This window comes from Rattus norvegicus, chromosome 1 (assembly GCF_036323735.1).
Source record: "Rattus norvegicus strain BN/NHsdMcwi chromosome 1, GRCr8, whole genome shotgun sequence".
NCBI lineage: Eukaryota > Metazoa > Chordata > Mammalia > Rodentia > Muridae > Rattus > Rattus norvegicus.
Window position 1 is genome coordinate 217545592 of NC_086019.1, and position 26044 is coordinate 217571635.

Here is a 26044-nt window from a genome sequence, read left to right on the forward strand (position 1 = left end):
TGCAGGCACTCAGCGCTATGAGTTTTCCTCTTAGCACAGCTTTCATTGTGTCCCATAAGTTTGGGTATGTTATACCTTCATTTTCATTAAATTCTAAAAAGTTTTTAATTTCTTTCTTTATTTCTTCCTTGACCAGGTTATCATTGAGTAGAGCATTGTTCAATTTCCACGTATATGTGGGCATTCTTCCCTTAACAATGGACATTTTTGAGATATTTCTTAGTCTTTTTTGTTTTTGTTTTTGTTTTTTGTTTTTTGTTTTTTTGAGAACTCAATTAGTCTCATAGACTCATATTAGGTCTCAGGCTCGTTGGTTTAATAGATCATTTTTTGTTTGTTTCTGTGATATCATATATATATTATGATTTAAATTTTCTATCAGATATATAGTTGGCAATGTTCTTTTTTTTAATGTTGTTGTCTTTTAATAAAATAAAGAAACTTTACAACTACACAGATGCATATATCTCTCCACTGTTATTTTATGGAAATATAAAACTACATGATATATTTAATTTATGTACACACAAATATACAGCCTTGTATTAATGTGTTATACACAATATATCTACAGCTGTTTTCAAATGTAATATAAAATGCCATTTATTTCCTCTGGCTATCATCTTTATTATAAATAAATGAAAGGAAAGATATATTTTCATATTTAAGTAGTCAGTTACTATGACACATGTCTCCATTCACTACAGATGATCCACTTTGCATTTCCTTTTCTACAGTATATAAAGCATTTTTGTGGGTTTCATACAGTCATGGCTTTTTGAAAATTTATCTGTTGTTTCCCCATTGAGATAGGCTTTGTGTAGTACAGATTGTCTTAAACTAATTATAGTGTCAACAACTACCATGACATTCAGATATGTCTGACTCAACATCTAGAAACATGGTTGGCAATGTTCTTGCCCATTATATGAGCTTCCTACTCATCTGATTGACTGTTTCCTTACCTATGCAGAAGCTTTCTAGTTTTATGAAGATCTGTATGTCAGTTGCTAGTCTTAAATCTTGGAAATATGGAGACCTACTCAGAAAGTCCTTTCTTACACCTATATTATCTAGGTTACTGACTTCTTTCCCTAGAAGTTTCAGTGTTTTAGATTCCAAGTTTAGCTCTTTGATCCATTTGCAGTTAGTTTCTGTGTAACGTGATATGGCTCTATTTTCATTCTCCTGCATTTCTCCAGTTTATGTTTTTGTCATCTTTGTCAAATATTAATTGGCTAAAATTATGTGTATTCATATTTGAGTCTGCTTTTATTCCATTGGTCTACACATCTGTTTTTGTGCCAGTTCCATTCAGTTTCTATTGCCATGGTTCTGTAATATATCTTAAGATCTAAAATGGTAATCTTACAGCATTGTTCTTTTTGTTCTGGATTGTTTTGCCTATCTGGGTTCTTTTGTAGTTCTACATAGATTTTAGAATAGTTTTCCATTTCCGTGAAGAATGACATAGGGGTTTAGATTGAGATTGCTTTGAATCTATAAATATATTTTGGTTAAATGATCGTTTTCACAAAGTTATTCAACCAATCCATCAGTAAGGGCTGTTTTTACATTTTCTATTATCTTTCTTCAGAACTTTAAAGTTTTCATCTCATAGGTTCTTCTCTTCTTTGGTTAGGTCTTCCCCGAATATTTTACTTTCTTTGAGGATTTTATGAATGGGAATGTATTAATGATCTCCTTCTATGTATGTTTGCTGTGTAGAAAAGCTACTGATTTGTGCACAATAGTTCCATATCTTGCTATGTTCCTGAGTTTGTTTTTCATTTTGAGAAGCTTTCTGTTAGAATTTTTGGGGTCTCTAATATATGGTATCATGTCATCTGAGAATAGCAATAGTTTGTTGTCTTCTTTACCTGTATGTACCCATTTCAATTTCCTTCTCTTGCTTTATTGTTCAAACTAGTATTCAAAACACAGTATTGAAAAGGAGTAAGAATAGAGTTCCTGTCTCTTGACTTCAGTGGGATTTCTTCAAGCTTTTCTTTATTTACAATGATGTTGGTTATGAGTTTCTAATATATAGCTTTTATTATATTGAGGTGTATTCCTCTAGCCCTACATTCTGTAGAAATGTTATCAGGAAAGCCTGTTGAACTTTCTCAAAGGGCCTTTTCACATCTCTGGATATGATCATATCACCTTTTTCCTTTAAGTTCATTTACATGATTTATTATATTAGCCAACTTGTCAAGATTGAGCCATTCCATGTGTTATGTATATAGCTAATGTGGTCATGATAGATAATCTTCTTATATTATGTTTGTATTCTTTTTGTCAGTATTCTAGTGAGCATTTTTAGATCTATGTTCATCAGAAAAAAAATGACATGTAGTTTTCAATTCTCTCTGTCTCTGTCTCTGTCTCTGTCTCTGTCTCTGTCTCTGTCTCTCTCTCTCTCTCTCTCTCTCTGTGTGTGTGTGTGTGTGTGCGTGTGCATGTCTGCCTGCTTGTCTTGAAAGACCCCCGGAGTGGGGAGACCCTCACTCAAGTCTCAGGATGACACAACCCCCCAAGAACTCCCACAAGACCGTCCTTGTTGTAATCACATGAGGTTTATCGATAGCAACCAGTGCACTGGGGTCGAGACTCGTATCCCACGCAGGGGCAGTGGAGTTTGACCGCGAGAGGCTGGGAGAAGAGGTATTTAAAGGGAGAAACCACAACCGGAGGGGGCAGGGATGGCATCATTGGAAAGTGTGTAGAATAACAGTGAAAAATCACAAGGAAGAACTCTCTGTCCCCCAAGATTGTTTCCTAGGAGAAGTTGTCTCCTACTTCTCAGATTGTTTAACTTCATGGTCTGCTAGTTCCTAGGAGAAGTTGTTTCCTGCTTCTCAAGATTGTTCTCTAAGATTTATGGTCAGCTAGTTTCTGGGAGAAAGCTGTTGAGCTGGCCAATGTAATTATCCATTCTATAGCCCTAGGAGAGGCTTCTTGGAACATAAAATTCTGGGGTCTAACCTGTTTTTGTTTTTTTTTTTCTGTTCTAAACTTTGTGTCTAGGGGGGTAACTTTAAAACTTTTATCTTTTAGTCTGTCTGTCTGTCTGTCTTTACCTGGTTTTGGAATTAGAGTGACATTGGCTTCATAGAGGGGATGGGTTGGAATGCTCCTTCTGTTTTGGCAAAGACCAGCTTTGGCATCTAGGGTAAACTGGGTGGGACATAGAGTAAGCAGTTGGTCATTCAGCAGATATTTCTCTACAGGAACAAAGCCTGATTATCTGGGGCTGGTGGAAGACTTCCTGGGGCTGCAAGAAAGATTCTGATCCAGAGAAACATTCTGGGGCCACCAAGAAAAAAAATGGGAAAGAATCAAACACAGACACAGACACAGACACAGACACAGACACACACACACACTCACACACACACACACACACACACACACACGGTGAATGAAGCATACCTCAACAAGCTCCAACAACGTCACCCATTACATACATACAAACAAACATACATACATACATACATACATACATACATACATACATACAAACATACATACATACATTTGGTGGATGAAGCAAAGTTACAGCCAACTTCACATATATGCATATAATCATATACATATACACATTTTTGGGGTGGGGCCAAGCTCCAACAACTTTAGTTTTTCTCCCACATCTTATATATCCCAGCAAAACCTTTCAAACTCTATAAAATTTACAATATGATTACATTCTATTTTTCTTTCAGTAAACAATTACAGTGAATATACATAGGAAAAAACCACGTTTCCTAATACCCTCACTTTCAAATGTTCTACATATCATGGGTGAAAAACAAATTATGCCCAAGGACCCACATTCATTTTTTTCTTTTTTTTTTTCGGAGCTGGGGACTGAACCCAGGACCTTGTGCTTCCTAGGCAAGCGCTCTACCACTGAGCTAAATCCCCAACACTAAGGACCCACATTCATTTGCATCTAAGTAACTTGTTTTATATTAACAGAGTATAAATAGACGCAGTAATTATGGTAATTTTCTCAGTCAGTTTTTCTTACTACAGGGTTGCAAAGTGCATTTACAAGGGAAGAATCAACTATTTTATTATTTATCTTAAAAAGTAATCCTATAAAAATGTAAAAGAATCATAAATCTAAACTATATGAAAACAGTAATTTCTACTTTGAATCTTCAGAGTAAACATCCACTCATGTATGATGGCTGAGGTGGGTGGGGAGGAAATGACAGAAGCAAAAGTTTCTGCCTCTTAGTCAGTGGGGGTAAGTCCGGGCACAATCGACTTATCTGACATCTACAAAGGTGGATCAGCATCCTGTGAAAACACACAAGCAAAGCTTCTCCTGGGATAAATCATCTGACATCAGATCCTTTCCATTGTCTGGTTAGTAGATCTTTTTATTTTATTAGAGGTGAGGAGTAAATTTTATTTAAAACAAGTTTTTAACGAAAAAACTTATGTTTTCTTCTGTAATATTTTATGATTAATAACATATAAAGCATCGTTTAAAATATGACGAGATGAATATTCATAATCCTTATTTTTAACTTAAATATTTGCATCTTTAAAGTTTGATGTGCTTTCTCTACCATGGCCTGTCCTTGGTGAATATAGGAAATGCCAATGGAGTGTGAGATATGAAATCCAAATACCATTTTTACAAAACCTTACAGATATAAACAGAAGCATTATCTGTGTTTTTTTTTTCCTAAGCTATTGGCATTCCTAAGGTACAAATGTTGTACCTCATCTTTGAAAACTTCTCCAGATCTAACAGAAGCACAGATAAAATGGGAATAATAATAAGTCACAGGGGCGCCAGACCAGCAGACAACTAAGACAGCTTCACCTATTGCTAACACTATCATGGCTGAAGAAGCTTCACAATTCCGGCAAAGTCACATCACTGCATTGTGCACAACCCACAGCCCTGTCCGTGAATATTTTTCACAAATCAAATTGTGGATGAGATTACTACTTGCTTAGATGTGCAGGTTTCCCTCCATCATCTCACTCCCCTCCACTGTGATGTCTTTTGCTCACCTCATCAGCTCTCCTTCCAGATGCTCCCATCTCCATTAAGCTCCTGTCCATTCCATGTTTGTCTTCACTGGTGACCTCTGAGCTCTCAGGAGGCTCTGATTTACCAGACAGAGAACAGATGACCCAAGATTCTGATGGCAAGCTTCCTTATTAGCTCACTGAATCTCCTAGGATTTCCCTAAATTTGTTCCTAATTTCTGAGTTTATCAAGCTTCTAGGGGAGGACAGATAATGAATAATTTTTCATCATCTTATCTATGACCTATATTATGATTCATTAATGTAAACTTCACCTAAGAAACGTTTATTGAGTAATGCGAATGAAGTTTGATCCCCAAGGAATCATGTGATAGAGGCATTGATACCAATATAAAAATGCTGAAGTGACAGTACTCCTAAGACAGCAGTTCTCAACCTGTCAAGGGAGACTCTCTTAGGCATCGAATGACCTTATCATAGGAGTCAGCTAAGACTATTTGAAAATACAGTTATTTACATCATGACTTGCAACAATAGCAAAATTGCATTTATGAAAAAGAAAGAAATAAACTTTATGTTTGGGGGTGTTCAGCACAACGTGAGGACCTCTATAAAGTTTTGCGGCATTAGGAAGGTTGAGAATCATGACTCGAAGCAGGGGGTTAGGTCATGAAAGCCTTGCTCTTAGAAGGGATTCATGTAGTGTTATGTGACCCTGGTTAGTTCATATAAGGATGAATTGTGAAATCAAGATCATCTGGGGCCTTGTCCATGCAACAGTAACCTCTCTCATTTCCAGTATTACCTGTGTTATGGTGTGACTTAGCTGAATAACCTTAACCAGAGCTGTCAATTTCTATGGTCATGCTTTCTGTTGTACCACCCAATAATGGGTTAAATAAATGTCGCTTCTTCATAATCACACAACATCAAATATTTTATGAAAATAATGTGAAGGTGATTTTGATTTTCTGTGGGGAATCTTAGGTTCAGTAGACTAATGAGATCATGCAGAAATGACTGTGGTTAAGTTTGTCTTAGAGAATAAGCTTTTTCTATGAAACTGGATGCTTCTTAGACCCAGAAAAGCACTGTATTCATTGATGCTGGGTAGTAATTATGAATTCAGGACAAGTCTCTGACAGTAGAGTTTCCTGTGCTCACAATACATCCAAAATCTCCATACACAGTTCTCTAGAAAAACATGTCTCTGGGAACACACATGTAACTACAATGTGTGATTTTTGTTAACAGGTTGGGAAAGGCCATCTAAATGACATATAGTCTAAATATATTAATCTTTAATCTTGTACATTTTTATATTTTTTATGTCTACTCTGGTTTTAAGTTTTGCTTTTTATTAATACTTAATAAAATTGATCATACAACATTTTAAAGTATATAGTATTTTGTTATATTCCTTTGATGGAGTTTTACAAAAAGGAAATTTCCAAACATACCTTTGCAGTAAGTGATATTATTTTCTTGTGGAATAAAAACTCTGTTAATGGGAGCCACTCCTTTTGAATATGTTTTACAATAAATATACATGCCTTGGTGGAGAAATCGAAAGTCAGTTAATGGTTTTCATAAAAAAGTAGGAAGTGGTTATGTGTCTTCAGAGATTTGTATCACAGCGCTCTGAACAAAGAGTCTGGGGGGCCTTCCCAGAGCTTGAGCCTCTTCAGACACAAACGACAGGCATTGTGGAAGTAGATAGGTTCTGGATTTGGCTTCTTAGGCTTCAACATGATGACTTTTACTTTACTGGATGAATATAAGACATCTAGGTAAAAATGAGAAAAATGAGATCAGCTTTCAAACATACATTAGTTTTTCGACCTGGGATTGAGTACACATTTAACTGTACCTTGGAGGCAGTTTTTGGGGCATAGAATAAGGACAGGGAAAAGATAAAGGCTTGTTAAAGTAGCAGCAACAGTTTCTCCTCTAGGGTTTATGACCTCAGCAGTCACAGCTAGGTGGCCAAGTTTATTGTACCATGCATGGATTTTCGCCTATTGTGTCTTTAAGACCATTTAGACATCTCTGGACTACCCTCAAGATAATAAGTGCTACTGTTGTACCCTTGAGAATATCTTGTGTGTTTACCCTTTGATGAAAACTATAGACAATTCCTAGCTTCTACAGCAAGGAGCTCCCTGATGGGTTATCTAGTCCTATGTACTCATTCCTAGACACATTTACATACAAGCAACATTAAATGGACCCAAAATTATGTGTGTGTATAAAATAATATGCATATTTATCAATATGCATATTTAATAATTTAATAATTAAAGGGAAAGTGGTCATGAATATGAAAGGAAGTAGGAGATCATGGGAAAAGTTGGAGAAAAGATAGGGTAGGATGGAAGTGATGTAAGCACATTATCCAAATATAATATTCTCAAAAGTGAAATAAATAATCCTATTTTTTTAAAATTAAGTAAAAGAAAAGATAAAGGCTTTAACAAGGCCTCAATTAACCAAATGGATTTAACAGATATTTATAGAACATTCCATCCTAAAACAAAAGGATATACATTCTTCTCAGCACCTCATGGTACTTTCTCCAAAATTGACCATATAATTGGTCAAAAAACAGGCCTCAATAGATACAGAAAGATAGAAATAATTCTATGCGTCCTATCATACCACCACAGGCTAAAGCATGTCTTTAATAACAATAAGGAAAGAATGCCCACATATACGTGGAAGTTGAACAATGCTCTACTCAATGATAACCTGGTCAAGGAAGAAATAAAGAAAGACATTAAAGACTTCTGAGAATTTTGGTTGGGAGACCTTTAATGACTGCTTCTATTTCCTTAGGAGTTATGGGGTTGTTTAACTGGTTTATCTGTTCCTGATTTAACTTCGATACCTGGTATCTGTCTAGGAAATTGTCCATTTCCTGAAGATTTTCAAATTTTGTTGAATATAGGTTTTTATAGTAAGATCTGATGATTTTTTGAATTTCCTCTGAATCTGTAGTTATGTCTCCCTTTTCATTTCTGATTTTGTTAATTTGGACACACTCTCTGTGTCCTCTCGTTAGTCTGGCTAAGGGTTTATCTATCTTGTTGATTTTCTCAAAGAACCAACTTTTGGTTCTGTTGATCCTTTCTAATGAAAATGAAGGTACAACATACCCAAACTTATGGGACACAATGAAAGCTGTGCTAAGAGGAAAACTCATAGCTCTGAGTGCATGCAGAAAGAAACAGGAGAGAGCATATATCAGCAGCTTGACAGCACACCTAAAAGCTCTAGAACAAAAAGAAGCAAATACACCCAGGAGGAGTAGAAGGCAGGAAATAAACTCAGAGCTAAAATCAACCAAGCAGAAACGAAAAGGACCATAAAAAGAATCAACAGAACCAAAAGTTGGTTCTTTGAGAAAATCAACAAGATGGATAAACCCTTAGCCAGACTAACCAGAGGTCACAGAGAGCGCTTCAAAATTAACAAAGTCAGAATGAAAAGGGAGACATAATAACAGAATCAGAGGAAATTAAAAAAATCATCAGATCCTACTACAAAAGCCTATATTCAACAAAACTGGAAAATCTGGAGGAAATGGACAATTTTCTAGACAGATACCAGGTACCAAAGTTAAATCAAGAACAAATAAACCATCTAAACAACCCAGCAACTCCTCAAGAAATAGAAGCAGTTATTAAAAGTCTCCCAACCAAAAAGAGCCCAGGTCCTGACACAAAAATACTCAATAAAAATCTTGCAAACCGAATCCAAGAACACATCAAAACGATCATCCATCATGATCAAGTAGGCTTCATTCCAGGGATGCAGGGATGGTTTAATATATGAAAATCCATCAATGTAATCCACTATATAAACAAACTCAAAGATAAGAACCACATGATCGTTTCAGTAGATGCTGAGAAAGCATGTGATGAAATTCTACACCCCTTCATAATAAAAGTCCTGGAAAGATCAGGAATTCAAGGCCCATCTCTAAACATAGTAAAAGCAATATACAGCAAACTAGTAGCTAACATCAAACTAATGGAGAGAAACTAATTGAAGCAATCCCACTGAAATCAGAGACTAGACAAGGGTGCCCACTCTCTCCCTACTTATTCAATATAGTACTTGATATCTTAGCCAGAGCAGTGAGACAGCAAAAGGTCAAAGGGATACAAATTGGAAGGGAAGAAATCAAAATATCACTATTTGCAGATGATATAGTAGTGTATTTAAGTGACCCCAAAAGTTCCACCTGAGAACTACTTAACCTGATAAACAACTTCAGCAAAGTGTCCGGGTATAAAATTAGCTCAAACAAGTCAGGAGCTTTCCTCTACTCAAAGGATAAACAGGCTGAGAAAGAAATTAAGTAAATGACACCCTTCATAATAATCCCAAATAATATAAAATATCTTGGTGTGACTTTATCCAAGCAAGTGAAAGATCTGTATGACAAGAACTTCAAGTCTCTGAAGAAAGAAATCGAAGATCTCAGAAGATGGAAAGATCTCCCATGCTCATGGATTGGTAGGATTAATATAGTAAATATGGTCATTTTGCCAAAAGTGATCTACAGATTCAATGCAATCCCCAACAAAATTCCTACTCAATTCTTTATAGAGATAAAAAGAGCAATTTGCAAATACATTTGTAATAACAAAAATCCCAGGATAGTGAAAACTATACTCAACAATAAAAGAACTTCTGGGGTAATCACCATCTCTGATTTCAAGCAGTATTACAGAGCAATAGTCATAGAAACTGTATGGTATTGTTACAGAGACAGGCAGGTAGATCAGTGGAATAGAATTGAAGACCCAGAAATGAACCCACACATATATTGTCACTTGATCTTTGACAAAGGAGCTAAAACCATCAATGGAAGAATGATAGCATTTTCAACAAATGGTGCTGGTTCAACTTGAAGTCAGCATGTAGAAGAATGCAGATCGATCCATTCTTATAACCATGTATAAAGCTTAAGTCCAAGTGGATCAAGAACCTCCACATCAAACCAGATACACTCAAAGTAAAAGAAGAAAAAGTGGGGAAGGGTCTTGAACACATGAGCACTGGGGAAAATTTCTTGAATGAAACACCAATGACTCATACTCTAAGATCAAGAATTGACAAATGGGACCTCATAAAACTGCAAAGGTTTTGTAAAGCAAAAGATGCTGTCATTAGCACAAAATGGCAACCAACTGATTGGGAAAAGATCTCTACCAATCCTACATCTGATAGAGGGCTAATATCCAAATTATACAAAGAACTGCAGAGAGCCAAATAGCCCTATTAAAATGGGGTAGAGAGCTAAACAAAACAATCTTAGCTGAGGATTATCGAATGGCTGAGAAGCACCTAAAGAAATGTTCAACATCTTTGGTCATCAGGGAAATGCAAATCAAAACAACCCCGAGATTTCACCTCACACCAGTGAGAATGGCTAAGATCAAAAACCCAGGTGACAGCAGATGCTGGTGAGGATGTGGAGAAAGAAGAACACTCCTCCATTGTTGGTGGGATTGCAGACTGGTACAACCATTCTGGAAATCAGTCTGGAGGTTCCTCAGAAAAATGGACATTGAACTGCCTGAGGATCCAGCTATACCTCTCTTGGGCATATACCCAAAGATGCTCCAACATATAACAAAGACACATGCTCCACTATGTTCATAGCAGCCTTATTTATAATAGCCAGAAGCTGGAAAGAGCCCAGATGCCCTTCAACAGAGGAATGTATTTAAAAAAATGTGGTACATCTACACAATGGAATATTACTCAGCTATCAAAAACAATGACTTTATGAAATTCATAGGCAAATGGAGGGAACTGGAAAATATCATCCTGAGTGAGGTAACCCAATCACAGAAAAATACACTTGGTATGCCCTCATTGATAAATGGATATTAGCCAAAGAGCTCGAATTACCCCAGATCCAATCCACAGACCACAGGAAGCTCAAGAAGAAGGATGACCATAAAGCGGATATTCCTACTCCTTCTTAAACGGGGAAAAAATACCCATAGGAGGGGATATGGAAGCAAAGTTTAGAGCAGTGACTCAAGGAATTGCCATTCAGAGCCTGACCTAGATAAGATTGATGGATTGATGGAGGTAGAAAATGCATGCTAAAAGGGACTGGATATAGATCTCTCCTGAATGATACATCCGGAACATGTCCAATACAGAGGTCAATGCTATCAGCAAACCACCGAACTGAGAATAGGACCCCCTTGGGGGGAATCAGAGGAAGTATTGAAAGAGTTAAAGGAGCTTGCAACCCCATAAAAAAACCAATGCCATCCAACCAGAGCTTCCAGGGACTAAACCACTACTGAAAGACTATACATGGACTGACCCAGGTCTCCAAATGCATCTGTAGCAGAGAATAGCCTTGTTGGGGCACAAGGGGAAGGGGAAGCCCTTGGTCCTGCCAATGTTGTACCCCCAGTGCAGGGGAACATGGGGGGGCAATAAGGTGAATATATAGGGGGAATACTAGTATGGGGGAGGGGAGGGAATGGGGGCTTATGGACAGAAAACTGGGAAGGGGAATAACATTTGAAATGTAAGTAAAGAAATATATCTAATAAAAAATAAAAAAAATTAATTTTTAATAAGAAAAATAACACCCCTCCTACATCACTAAGCCATCCTAGTTAGCAGCTGTGGCCAATCTGAGCAGGCCCGTATCTCACACCTGGAATTAAAAAAAAATTAAAAACTTAAAATAAAAGAAGGCCTCAATTGAGCACTCTATAAGGTTGTTATAATTTTTCTATACTCAGGGTATCAAAAACCAGAAGGTAATATTTAAATTATTGAGTGGTCATTTCACATACTCTTAATAACCTTCCATGATATTTATCTGTCACCTACATATTATTTTGATAATCCATGAGTTAAGCCAACATCTGCTCCATGCAGAATTTGGTGGAAATACAGACGATGAAGGCTCAGCACCCAGCCTAATATTAGTCTGCACTTGAGCGGAAGCCTCTGATACAGATGTTCATCAATGGAAGACACCGAGAAAACTCTTAGCAGTGTGCAGATCAGAAAGAAGATTGGTAGCAACTGTGCCCAGTGCACCCTTCACAGATGAAGTCAAATGCTCCAACGAATGTTAATAACCAGGAATTCCCATGTTAATGAAAGCTAGGAGAAAACTCCAGATTATTCGACCTTTTATGTGCATAGGTGTTTTGTCTGCATGTATATCTGTATGCCACATGCATGTCTGGTGCTCAAAGAGACCAGAGAAAGTGTTTATACCCTAGAATTATAGTTATAGATGGGTACAAGCTGCCATGTAGGAGGGAGGAATTGAACCTGGGTCCTCTGGAAGAGCATCAAGTACTCTGAAACACTGAGCCATCTTCCCATCCCTCAGATTATTGGATCTTAGGCCCAGGCTTTTCTCTGCTCAGGTGTCATTTTTTTTATCACTGACAATTGCCACAAACTGTTGAAATTTAAGCTTATTTCTTTTTGTTTGTTTTTATTTTCAGTTTGACCAAAGAGAGACATACCATTTAGATTCCCTTCTTTATGCTTTCTCTTTAGTAAGTGTGACCCAAGAGGGGAATGAATAGGCAAGCGAGGATGTCAGCACAGCCCAGAGCTCTGAAGGTATTTCTGAGAGGCATGGCAGAGGTTCTTTATAACAAAAGGAAAGCTGTGCATTTGAGTGGACTAGACCTTCACCTTGGGTTCCCTTAAGAACACCTTTGCCTTCTGAAACATGAAATGGAAGTGTAGGCATTTTTTCTACTTTATTGGGTTCAAAAGTCTACCACCCTTCTCTGCCCCAATTCCTCCCCAATGCATTGCAGCCCCACAGGAGGAGAGAGGAGAGAAAGACTGGGAAAGGGAGTCTACATCTTTTTAGGCTATTTCTTGCTGATTAGAGACATGAATCTCCTTAGAGCAAATCCAATCTCCTTCACCAGAATATCTCTAACCAGCAATCCAGCAATCCAGCAACCCAGCAACTCAGCAATCCAGCAATACAGCAATACAGCAATACAGCAACCCAGCAATAGCAAAAGCAGCAAAGGCAATAGCAGGAGCTGGCAGTAGCAGGGACGTTGTGGGGTGTGGTGGTGGTGGGAAGAGAAGCCACCACCAGCTTGCTCAGGGTTCCGGATTCTCACATTTATACTCTCTCATGAGTCCCCAGAATTCCAAACATTTGCAGTTGCCAAAATCACGCCCCTCCTACAGCACTAGACCTTCCTAGTTAGCAGCTGTGGCCAATCTGAGCAGGTCCATACCTCACACCTGGGATTAAAGCAAAAACCAATTCAGATAACGTAACTACCTGGGTTATTAAAGAAACCACAATCCTCACCAAGAATTGCTTAAGTTCTCCCTTGCACTGCAGGTTGGTTGAGGAGTTCACAGACAGAGGGGAGTTGTATCTGCTGGAACCCAGAGACTCTGGTTAGGAGAATGCACAGGTGTGATGGGTTTCTTTGTTATGGGACCAGATGGTGAAGTGGGGTGCATCTCCTGAAGATGATGTCAACATGCACAAATGCTTCAACTAAGAATTTGAAAAGTGAAGTCCAAAGTATTTGTGAGTAAATAAAGAAAAAGCAGGAGCATTCAAAATAAAATTGGAAATAGAATTGGGCTCCTCTTACCAAGAGAAAATATTGTTTTCAATTAGAGCGATGATGATGATGATGATGATGATGATGATGATGATGACAACGACGACGATGATGACGATGATGACGACGACGACGATAACAACATAGGAGGATTTTGTTTGGAATTTACCCTTAAGTGGGATCCTGGCACTGCTTCATTTCCAGAAATTCATCTGAAATTTCATTCTTATTTCAGTACTGTGTCTGCTGCCCTGGAAACCATGCAAGGACTGGCACAGAGCACCACAGCAGTGGTTCCTGGAGGAACTCAGCCCTCGGAGCCATCTGTTATAAAATCACAAAGGTGGAACGAGAACAAAGAGAAGTTCTTGAAGGGGGAACCCAAAGTCTTAGGGGTAAGACATCTTTGGATCTCAGGGGAGAGTGATTTTATAAATATATAAATTATTTAAATAAAAAGCAGACACCCATGCTCTCTTTCAGTAGCTTCATGGTACATCAGCACAACCTGGAGGTAATAGCATTTGATTCAAATGCATCTGTTAAAAATATCAATAAAATATTTTAAATTGAGAGCAGTTTTACTTTTACAGTAAAATTAAGGGGGAGACAGAGGTATATACACTCCCAGTGATGGGAACTCTGAGTTTAGTGCTTTGTGTTCTATTAGTTTATTGATATTTTTAATAATGCAAAATAAATAATAATATCATGTAGTAGTAAATCTTTTCAAATTATTCTATTTTTTAATGTTCATTTGTTTGTTTTTGTTTTGAGGGTAATTTTTTGTTTTGTTTTGTTTTTAGTCTTTTGAGACACTGTTTCTCTGTGTGGCCCTTGTTGTCCTGGAACACAGGCTGTAGACCAGGCTGGCCTTGAATATCACAGGGGTCTGCCTGCCTCTGCCTCCTAAGTTCTGGGATTAAAGGCCTGCACCTGTCCAGCTCAAATTATTCTGTCTCCTGACATTTGTGGCTACTTCTTTTCCGAGGTTTGGTGCATGGTATTTTTAAGGAACTCTGTTTCCTCTACGTTATTGAGTCAGATGGCCTCTTCTCTTGTGTTTCCCACATATCCTATCCCCTGAATGGTTCCTGGGAGTGTTAACCACGTCTCTTCTCAGCTTGGCTAACAAGGAATTGATTTTATTTGTATTTTAAGACAAATGACTTTTGGTTTTGTAAATTTTTGTACATTGATTCCCTGTTTCGAACCCTAGTGATTTTTACTCTAGTTTTATTTTTCCTTTGGATTAAGTTCTGACCTTGTTGGGTGGGTTCCCACAAATCAAAGTGTAGTTGAGTAACTCATTAAATATGTCCTTTTCCATTTTAAAGAGTTAATTAAAATATAACACACTTTCCATTCTCTGTTTCATCCACCAAGCCTCCCAAGCTCTCTCCTTCCTTTCAAATTTTATGAGCAGTGACTTCTTTTTATGTATTATTGTTACATATATACATACATGTGATAATAAATTCATAAGTTTTTTTCAATCTTTCCTTATAGTCCCATTCATCCTTCTCTACATTTCCTCCTCTTCTTTCCTCTCACTCATCTTCATACGTTGCTTTCATTTTCCGTGAGTCTTTTTTTATGGATGGGGGCAGTTATATGTAAATTCCTCCATCATTGGTTCACTGTATTCACATTCCTTCCTCAAACTCCAAGCTCCCAAAGAAGATCACATGCACTCTTCATATTTCCCTCATTCTGCATCTTGCTGATATAATTTCTTCCTAATTTTTGAGTCTTTCTTATGTGATCATGTGACAAAGGACAGCAACAGAGGTAGAGGTGCATCATGGGAATCATCAAAGCATCTCTGGAAAGAACTTCCCAAATTCTCACTAAGACTGAAATTACTGAAATGTGTGTGTGTGTGTGTGTGTGTGTGTGTGTGTGTGTGTGTGTGAGAGAGAGAGAGAGAGACAGAGAGAGAGAGAGACAGAGAGAGAGAGAGACAGAGAGAGTGTGTCCAAGGGATGATTTATAAGTTAGTATCTCATCCTTATATGAAGACAATGGACAAAAGAATAATATTTAAAATTTATCCATGAATTATGAAAGGACTTGGTGGAGGTAACTTAGTGGCTTGATAGTACTCAGCATGGGCATCATTTTTTGTGGTGATGATGGTTTTTTTATTTTTGTTTCTAGGTGGTACAAGTTATGATTGCTCTCATAAACCTCAGCTTAGGAGTAATAGTAATGAAAACTATGGGTTTTGGATCACTCATTTCAGTTGCCTTACAAGCCCCAATTTGGGGACCAGTAATGGTGAGTACACGCAGTCTTTTGTAACTGGAGGTAATATCACCCTATTGTGTCTACGCTAACTTTGGGCGAGTTCTTCTCTCAACTCTTTCAAGTAGTCTACATGTTTGAAAACAGCGTATTTAAACCTGATTCAGTATTTCCTTGTTCACATGGCAATTTCCACATGCCATTCATAAAGATAGGTGGACTGTTTATTTAATAAGTCATTTAAGATATATTGTGACAGCATGTAGTCTTATACTCCCACAAGAGTTACTTAAACATTGACACACTGATTTCCTCAGAAGTTCATGGTTAATCAATTCTAGGGTTGGTTAGAAAGAGCAGTATGACTTCCGATCTACCTGTTTTAATGCTCATAAAATTTTTATAAGTATATCCTCAAACCGAGGATGACTGGCTTGCTGTTGTTAACCTGGAGAAATTGAGATCTGCTTTTCTAGCTAGCAAGGGATCACAAAATTCTGACATCATGAAAGAATGAATGAAATAGGGTGTTGCTGGCAAAGAAGACGGGACAAAGCTGAGCAGGCGATTAAGGCATCTGACTAATCAAATCTCAAAAAACGCTTAAGAGAATAGGAGAACTGTAGATACATTTAGTTTCCTTTTTTATTATTAGCAATTCCATTCCTTTACATCTGAAATGATATTCCACTTTCCAGTTACCCTTCCACTAGCCCTCCAGCCCAAATCCGGCCTCCTCACTTTCTGTATGTGTTTCTGCACACACACTCCACTGCTCCAGCATCTCCCTATGATGGGGCATTAAACCTCCATAGGACCAAGGGCCTCTCCTCCCACTGCTGGCAGGCAAGGCCATCCTCTGCTACATATGTAACTGGAGCCATGGATCCCTCCAGGTACACTCCTTGGTTGGTGGTCTAGTTTCTGGGAGCACTGGGTGGTCAGGCCAGCCTATAGTAAAATAACTAATCAAAAATTTGAATGAGAATTTTCTAAGTTAAAAACTTTATAATAAAACTAGAGAGAATTTTTTTTAGAGTTCAGAGTGTCAGTTAGGTATAAAAACCAAACATTTTCTTACCTATATGGTATGAACTTACAAGTAGAGAACAAAATGCATAACCTTGGTTATTTGTTATTTTATAACTTAGAGTCTTATTCAAGCATTGCAAGGCTTCTATTTATTATGAACTGGAGAATGAGAACATTTGGTCATTTGGTAGACCTGGTACTTTAATTTTTCCTTCTTATTTTACCACAGATGTTTAAGATTTGAAGAATCCCACAGACTGCCATATTTTTCAAATTTCATGGTACTTTATATATCAATAATAGTATCAATGGTATTAATAATGATGATGGTGATAATCCCACCAATAATACCACTAATATCTTACGTTGCACTGTAATCTGGGCCATTACTAAATTTTTTATGTAATGTTTCACCTCAATCAGGCACTACTTGTTTTGAGAAATTGCCTTTTCTCTTCACTGTACAAATGAAAAATAAAATGAGACAAAAGAAGGTTAATTTTTTTAGTCCATGAACAAGATTTATCTCATTTATCTCTTCACTGTGGATGTCTGCTTCAATCCTTATTTCTTACCCAATACCATCTTGGAAACCAACTCCCATAGTTCATGATGGAAGATCCAATTCAAGGTTTCAGGCCTGCATGGGGTGAAATCAACTCCCCAGCCTCTCATCTATATCTTAATTTTAGTTTCAATGATGTGGTCCTAGTGAACACTCCATTAACTTTAAATCTTTTTTTGATCAAATTGCATTATATATATGCATGAAAATATCATAATGAAACCCATCACCTTATATAATTAATACATACTAATAAAATATTCAAAAAGAAATACCTATTCTTTTCTTATGACAAATCCAATAAATATTCCATTAGATCTTCTAAACTAAAATTTGGAAAGCAAATCTAGTCATCTGTATATTTAGCTGAACAGTCTAAAAAGGTCAGTTCAATAAATTGAAAGCAGTCATTTCAATTAATTGAAAATAATGGCCAAATCGGCAGGCTCAAATGAACTACATATTCTAGTAATCATCTAATATACAATTTAATTTGTTGATATTATTTTATTTACAGCTTTCAATCTGCATTTTCATCAAGGATAATTTCTTTTCTATTTTAGATGGACTAATTTCTTTAGTTTGGTTGTCATGTTGGCAAAAATCTTGTTATAAGAAAGATATTTAGTTTGTGCTGCTCTTAAAATTTTTGATAACATGAGACTTAAATAGGGTTTTAAAAACCTTAATACGAAGTATGTGAAAGGACCCGATGATTTTAAATTTTAAAAAGTTCTCAGTTTCTTTTCAAGTCTATAAAATATAATCTCAAAATGTCATAAATATTAAGTAAACATCTCCAGAGTAAGAAACTGCAGACAGCTTTGTCAGTGTAATTAGAAAAATGATCATTCCAGTCACAGATCTTTAAGTGGAGAAAGACAGCAAAGAGGGACCATGGCTTATTCCTCCGTACTGGAAGCATAGAGAAAACATTACTACAATTTTGAGACACTTTGATGGCTCCTGCCTGTAATCCTTTCACCCAGGAAGCATAAACAGGAGAGCCACTCTGAACACAAGCCTGGCCTGGTTTATGTAGCAAGCTCTAGGTCAACCAGAACTACATAACAAGACCTTACTCAAACATGCAAAATAAACAAATGAAATAATCTAATAAAAAACCTTGATGTTTCTTCCATTATCTCATTTTACTTTTCCTCTTTGCTCTTGTGAGTATGGGGAAGGTGGGTGACTTAGAAAACTGCTGCTTTCCCAGCAACCAACAGATTGCAAAAAGATCTTTATCAATACTACATCAGATAGAGGGCTAATATCCAATATATAAAAGGGACTCAAGAAGCTAGACTCCAGAGAATCAAATAACCGTATTAAAAATGGGAACTCAGAGCTGAACAAAGAATTCTCAACAGAAGAATATCACATGACGAAGTAGCACCTAAAGAAATGTTCACCATTCTTAGTCATCAGGGAAATGCTAATCAAAACAACCCTGAAATTCCACCTCACACCAGTCAGAATGGCAATGATCAAAAAGTCAGGTGACAGCAGATGCTGGCGAGGATGTGAAAAAAGAGGAACACTCCTCCATTGTTGGTGGGATTACAAGCTGGTACAACTACTCTGGAAATCAGTATGGAGGTTCCTCAGAAAATTGGACATGGTACTACCTGAGGACCCAGCTACACCATTCCTGGGCATATACCCAAAAGATGCTCCAAAATACAACAAATTTAGTTTAAAAATTTAAAAAAAAACTGCTGCTTTTCAGAAATTGGTCAGTTTTCTAGACTCAGTTACTTCAGAAGTAAGGGTCAGTATGCTACAATTTATAACAACTGTTTAAAGATTTTTTAACCTGGATATTTCCCCTCCTGAACAGTTCATTGTCTCCGGATCCCTGTCAATTGCAGCAGGAGTGAAAACGACAAAGAGCCTGGTATGTATTTTAGTTTATTTGGCTATCAAAAGGGAGCAATTTCATCAACTGTGCATTCTGCTAAGATGTAAAGGGGTTGACTCTATCTTCCTAAAGCCATGGCTATGAGTTTAGAAGGACCTGACTTTCAAAAGTGTAGCTGAGCTACTGGTTCATAATAAGTCGGATCATGTTTGATAGATATCATATCAGGGCAGTTGCTGGGAGAAACCTGGTGCTGGTACAGTGAATTCAGGGAGGAAATGTCAGGTGGGGTTTACACAGATGTGCCATGATACCCAAATATTTGCAGTGGCATTAATAAGTGAAGTATTGATTGACATATTAAAATGCCTTCTTCAAATGTATCCAAAATAAAAGGTTTAAAACAAATTTAGAGACCAGAGAGATGGTCAGAAGTTAAGAACACTTGCTGTTCTTACAGAGGACCCAGATTTTTTTCCATGCACCCACATGGTGTCTAACAGACATGCATAACTACAATTCCATGGGATCTCAAGCCCTCATCTGGCTTATGTGGGTACCAGGGCCATGTGCATGCTGAATGTACATATAGGCAGAAAAACCATTTGTAAACAAAAAATAATACATGGCTTAAAAAGACATTTACAATGATATGTCTATCATAAAGCTGATAAGGGCAAAAGCCAAGAGTTCAACCATTATTTCATCCTGTAAAAGCTGCATTTGAATTTCACTTCCTGCAACACGTAGACATCAACTTGTGTAGCATGATCAAGGTGACTTTTTGAAACCCAGGCTAAATCCTGTCTGTCTCCTTAGCATCTTTCACCAACTTTGACCACTAACCTGTAGCTCATGTTCTAGATGCAGCAGACATTCAGTTTGCTGAGTCGTTTTACTTCTCACAATAAGGTTTATTTAAATGAACCATGTGTACATGATTGTGGGGCTATGTCTACAGCATAGGAGGAAATATGCAAGAGGGACATGGCTATCAGCATCTGCACAAGGGCAGTTAGGCATTTGCAGCACAGTGTGGTGGTAAATGATGGACAAGCTCTCCAGATAACGTGTCAAAGACTTTGAAAATTTTGCTTGTAAATTTGGAGAGCATCTCGTGTCCTTGAGAATCATCTGGAGGATTTAGTCTTAGGAGTTACAGTTATTTTGCTTTTATTTTGGCAAGGGATTGGAAGTTAAGCTACTATAAGAGAAGACACAGTCTAGTTTTGGCAAGAAGATGATGAAATGGTGTATTTCAAATACTGATGGAGTTATACATCCACTGATAACTATTCTCATTCCTTTCTAGGTCATCAGCAGTCTAAGTCTGAACACTATCAGCTCTGTGTTGGCTGCAGCTGCAAGCATAATGGGTGTTGTCAGTGTGGTTTTGAGTACATATTCTTTCTTATATGGTAGCGATCCAATCACCAGGGTAAGTATTGACTCTGCTGGTAGGATGCCATGGGGGAGGTAAGGGCTCACTGACTCTTGCAGAAGCAACAGTTAACATTCTGATCATAAAATCAAATTTGGAGGTGGTACCTAAAGGGGTTCCTCTCCCCTAAGGAGAAGGGGAGGGGGGATGGGAAGAAGGTTTTGTAGAGCTGGGACTGGGAAAAGAGGAAGGGGGCTGTGATTGGGATGTAAAACTGAATAAAAAAATTATTGGGAAAAAAGAAAAGAGAGTAAGAAAACAAATCAATTTGGGTTGCTGAAATAATAGTGAAGTAGGATAATATTTTAGAGATCAGGTGAAACCTCATTATTTCTCTTCTATCTATGACTAAGTACAAAGAAAATCACTGAAGTCGCTACTTCTCCACCATAGGGACCCATGTGTCATGTCTAATCTTCAGTTAGTGCCCCAGAGAGATCCAAAATAAATCCAAGTTCCTAATGGTTGGAGGTGCCAATACTCTAGGGAGAAAAAGATTGTATAGCTTATAATCTTTGCAAAACAGGTTTAAAGGTGTAAGCTATTTATAAGAAAGACCAGATATATTGCATGCTACCTTGAATGCCAAGAATTAGCCACATGGAATTGCCAATGATCAGTCAAGCTATCAAGAAAAAGATAGTTCTTATATCTTATAATAGTGTATTATAAACACATATATATCTGCTACTTATGTTGAAATCTATCTTTGCTTTGTTGTGTCTTAATTGATGTTTTCAGTATGTGTGATTGATATTGCTGGAGAATGGAGTCTTATTATGTAGCCCAAGTTACCCTTGGGTTAAAAACCACCCTCTCTTCTTAATGGTGGGATTATACTTGCGAGCCACAAGCCCTACCCTGCACTCGTTTATGTAAATTAAACTATATGTAATGTAAGATTGCTATCTCTCCTACTTTGCTGTCCTCCACTCATGCCTGTCACAAGGTCTGCACACAGAGACTAAGTGATCTGGTGACACACGAGCAAGGATGAAAACAACCAATGCAAATATTCTCATGGCCACTGAATCAGTATCTGTCGTGTGCCAAGCTCCTGATCAATGGAGTAATGCACAGGAGGGGGACCATCTCTGATCACTGAAAATATTCAAATCTGCCAACTTTAGATCAAACCAGGTCAAGGCAGGATAATTCACAACAAATGTGCCACCATTGGTCTTCCATTTTCATCCTGTGGCTTGGGGAAGATCCAGACAAAGCCAAATGCTTTGTACGCTAAGGAGTGTGGTGCACAACCCTCCAGTGATTTACCACAGTTGTGACAATCACTACCAAAATAGTGCATAATCCAAATATATCTTATTACATGATGACGGAAGTTCAAAATGAGTCTCACTGTATAAAATCAACTGTTGGCAGGGCTGTTGTCTTTCTGTGAGTAGGGAAAATCAACATCCTTGGCTTTTGTGTTTCCGCCTTCTGTCCACATTTCTTGGCTCCTCATTCTGCCTTCTATTTTCTAGGCAGACATTGAAGCATTCCCAGGCTCTTAGACTAGAATTCTTCAGATTTTACTTCTATGAGTAAAGATGTCATAATAACTTGGACAGCCTGTCCAGGCCAGGATAGTCTTCCTATAAGTGAGAAAATTAGTGACAATCAGGAGACCAAGAACTTGTCTTAGTTTTGGGTTATATCAAAAGCTTCATTTCCAAACACCTGGACAGGCCCTTCCCTCTTTTGGCATAGTAGTTGGAGTAGGAGGACATATGTCAAACTTGTAATCTCTATTCCTCACATTCCTTGGTATGAATCTGGTTTTAGGCTTTGGATGTTTTGATGCTAATTTTAAATATACTAGAATTCTGCATTGCTGTGTCCATCTCTGCATTTGGATGTAAAGCTTCCTGTTGTAACTCTAGTGAGGTGAGTATCAGTCTTTGTTGGGTGATGCTTAGTAGGTCTCTATTGCTCTGTAATCAGTCACACAAATCTATCATCCATCATGATCCAGTAGGCTTCATCCCAGGGATGAAGGGTTGGTTTAATATATGAAAATCCACCAATGTAATCCACTATATAAACAAACTCAAAGGTAAGAACCACATGATCATTAGGTACTGAGAAAGCATTTGACAAAATTCAACACCCCTTCATGATAAAAGTCCTGGAAATATCAGGAATTCAAGGCCCATATCTAAACACAGTAAAAGCAATATACAGCAAACCCATAGCTAACATCAAACTAAATGAAGAGAAACTTGAAACAATTCCACTAAAATCAGGGATTAGACAAGGCTGCCCAGTGTCTCCCTACTTATTCAATATAGTACTCAAAGTCCAAGCCAGAACAATCAGACAGTGAAAGGAGGTCAAAGGGATACAAATTGGAAGAGAAGAAATCAAAATATTCCTATTTGCAGATGATATGATAGTGTACTTAAGTGACCACAAAAGTTCCACCAGAGAACTACTTAGCCTGATAAACAACTTAAGCAAAGTGACTGCATCTAAAATTAGCTCAAACAAATCAGTAGCCTTCCTCTACTCAAAGAATAAACAGGCTGAGAAGGAAATTAGGGAAATGACACCTTTCACAATAGTTCGAGATAGCAGAGAATAGCCTCGTTGGGGCACCAGTGGAAGGGGAAGCCCTTGGTCCTGCCAAGGTTGGACTCCCAGTGCAGGGGAATGGGGAGGGCAGTAAGGGGGGTGTATGGGGGGGGAATACCCGCATGAGTTATGGGGAGGGGATGGGGGCTTATGGACAGGAAAGTGGGAAAGGAAATAACATTTGAAATGTAAGTAAAGAAATATATCTAATTAAAAAAAAACTTTGTCATGTCCACTGCTCTGTCTTAAAAGGTTTTTTTTTGTGCAGAAAAGCTGAGGTTCCTTCTGGATTTCCTAGTTTCATTAATAACAGAGTTTAAAGCAAGACTAGGAAGGAAGGGCAAGGACACTTTTAGGAAAGTTTGAAAGAGGTAAACCAAAACAAACAGAACAAAACTGGACAGACAGCTGAAAATCCCTTCATTCTCCAGGCCCAAGGAAGATAGAAAGACTTCAAAGACCAGAAAGTCTGGGAAAACATATTTAGAAGTGCCAAGCCACCCCTCTGTGTTCAGAGGTCACCCACTTCCAGACACTAGTGTTCCACAGCTATGCATTGTACCAGGGACTCCTGTTAGAAATAGCAACAGTTTATCAAGGAAATAAAAGCGTTCCTGAGAATGGAAGTGGACTGCTTAGGCATAGAAAGAGCCTAAGGAGCATCCGGCCTCAGAATGAAGCACATTTTTAGGACCATTACTGACTCAGTCATTTTGTTTGTATGGGGGACTCACTGCCCCACAACCCCACTCAATGTGCTGTCTTCCTTAGCTAAATCCCAGGTAAAGAAGAGCTTAAAGTCTTCTTTTGTGTACTGGTTTCTTTTACATTGTATATGCCCTACTTGCATATGGTGTCTTTTAATCAAATCCAGCTCTATTCCCTCTACTCCAATTCTTTTTTTCTAGTCCCTATTCTCCTGTCTAAATGGTGTTCCTCAGAAACTTTCATTTTTTTGCACACATGGCCACTGTCTCAACTCAAGGACTGCTGCAGATGCTCTTGAACAAGGATGAGGAAGAAAGTCTCATAGACATAAGAAAGTGACATATATAGGAGGAGAAAAAACTGTATTAGGAGAAAAATAACCAGGAAATAGACACTGAATACGTTATGCCAGATAAGCTGCTTCAGAGCTCATATAGGAAGCTAGTGTAACGCAGCAACTGCTCCCTGGGGCTGAGGAATGCTGTCCCTGCTGCCCTCTTGTGTGTTAACCCACAAAAGCAGTGACCTAGGCACATGCACATCTTAAGTATGTACATCTTCTTCATTCTACTGCTGCCTTATGGCCCTTGATTGAGAAAGACAGAATATATTTCCATGTGTCATGATGCTTCTGCCATTCTGGGTCCCTGACAATTGTGCAGAACTTCATTCAAGGCCACCATGTTAAGTTGTATGTGCTGTGTCAGCAGGAGCAGACTAATTTGGAAGAATGCCACTGTCATTCTCTGTGACACTTTGGTTCAAGAAAATCATTCACACAGAAGACTGATGCTCCAAGATGCAGCTGCAGATACCAACTACTCAGTTGCCACAGAAAGAGTGTCTCAGGTCTGCAGCACCTTATGATCCAAAAAGTGACCCAGACACCATTCAATGTGATGTTTGATTTAACTTAGTAGCCACAGTATAGATATTAGTAAAAGTGACTCCATAGGGTAAGGAAATGGAAGTGCTGGCTATACTGGGTGACTCAATAACATTTTGATTCATTTCACAGGTTCTTGTAGTGCTACCATCAAATCCTCCTGTGACAGTGATGGCGCCCTCCATACCACTTCAACCATTGCTACCACCAGAGTGCCAAGGAAAAAATGTTCCAGAAAATGTATACCCAGGAGAAATAGTCTAATTTTGATGTGTGTGTGTGTGTGTGTGTGTGTGTGTGTGTGTGTGTGCGCATGTGTGTGTGTATGCATTTCTCTAGGAAATTAACACTTCATTGTACTGAATTTTGGAGGAATATCAGACATGGTATAAACATGAAAGTCAAACATTATTATGTCAACAAAACTTTAACATCCTCTATTCATTGTAGGTACAAGGGGCAATGCATTGGCAAAGAAGTTTTGAAAGCAAAACTGAAAAAACAAAGACCTGTGTTAGTCAAATGAGATACCTTTGCAAAGAATAAAGACTGGAGTTTACTTTTTGGGGGGCTTTTTCTACATAAGTAGTTTTAGCTGCTTATGATCGTGTATAAACACATAAAGTATGTAAGGCAACAGATATATTAAATTACTAATGATAGCAACCAATTTTAGTCTTTATGTACATATTCATCATATAATAACATAGTGTATACTTTAATTGATTTGGTGAAAAATTATAGTAAAAAGAAGTGACTGAAATCAGAATACCTGATCCTTAAATACACACACACAAACAACATTCACATATAAACACGTCTATATACACGTGGAAGTCTCTCTTAAAGGCATCTCTCTGTATACATACATATGGAGAGAGAGAGAGAGGGAGAGAGAGAAAGAGGAGAGAGAATGCATACACATATGTGTATATATTACATATGACTTAAAAATCACTTATCACTGTGGTTTGAAGCTGTAATCTCATCTACAGGTTCATGTCTCTGGACGCTCGGTTCCAAGGAGAGTCATGCTCTTTTGAGAGATTGCTGAATCTTTCAGATAAGAGGCCTAACTTGTGAAACTAAGTCC

At 37.8% G+C, this 26044-nt stretch overlaps 1 protein-coding gene across 1 annotated transcript; it reads left to right on the plus strand.

Annotated features, from left to right (window-relative positions):
• Positions 1-4269: 4269 nt before the first annotated feature.
• Positions 4270-25515, plus strand: Ms4a4c (membrane-spanning 4-domains, subfamily A, member 4C). Its single transcript, NM_001106339.2, is given in 7 exon segments — positions 4270-4377; positions 13867-14026; positions 15792-15911; positions 19319-19375; positions 20652-20777; positions 22569-22670; positions 25084-25515. Coding segments are annotated over 6 exon segments (672 nt in total). The 5' UTR covers positions 4270-4377; positions 13867-13891; the 3' UTR covers positions 25216-25515.
• Positions 25516-26044: the final 529 nt, after the last annotated feature.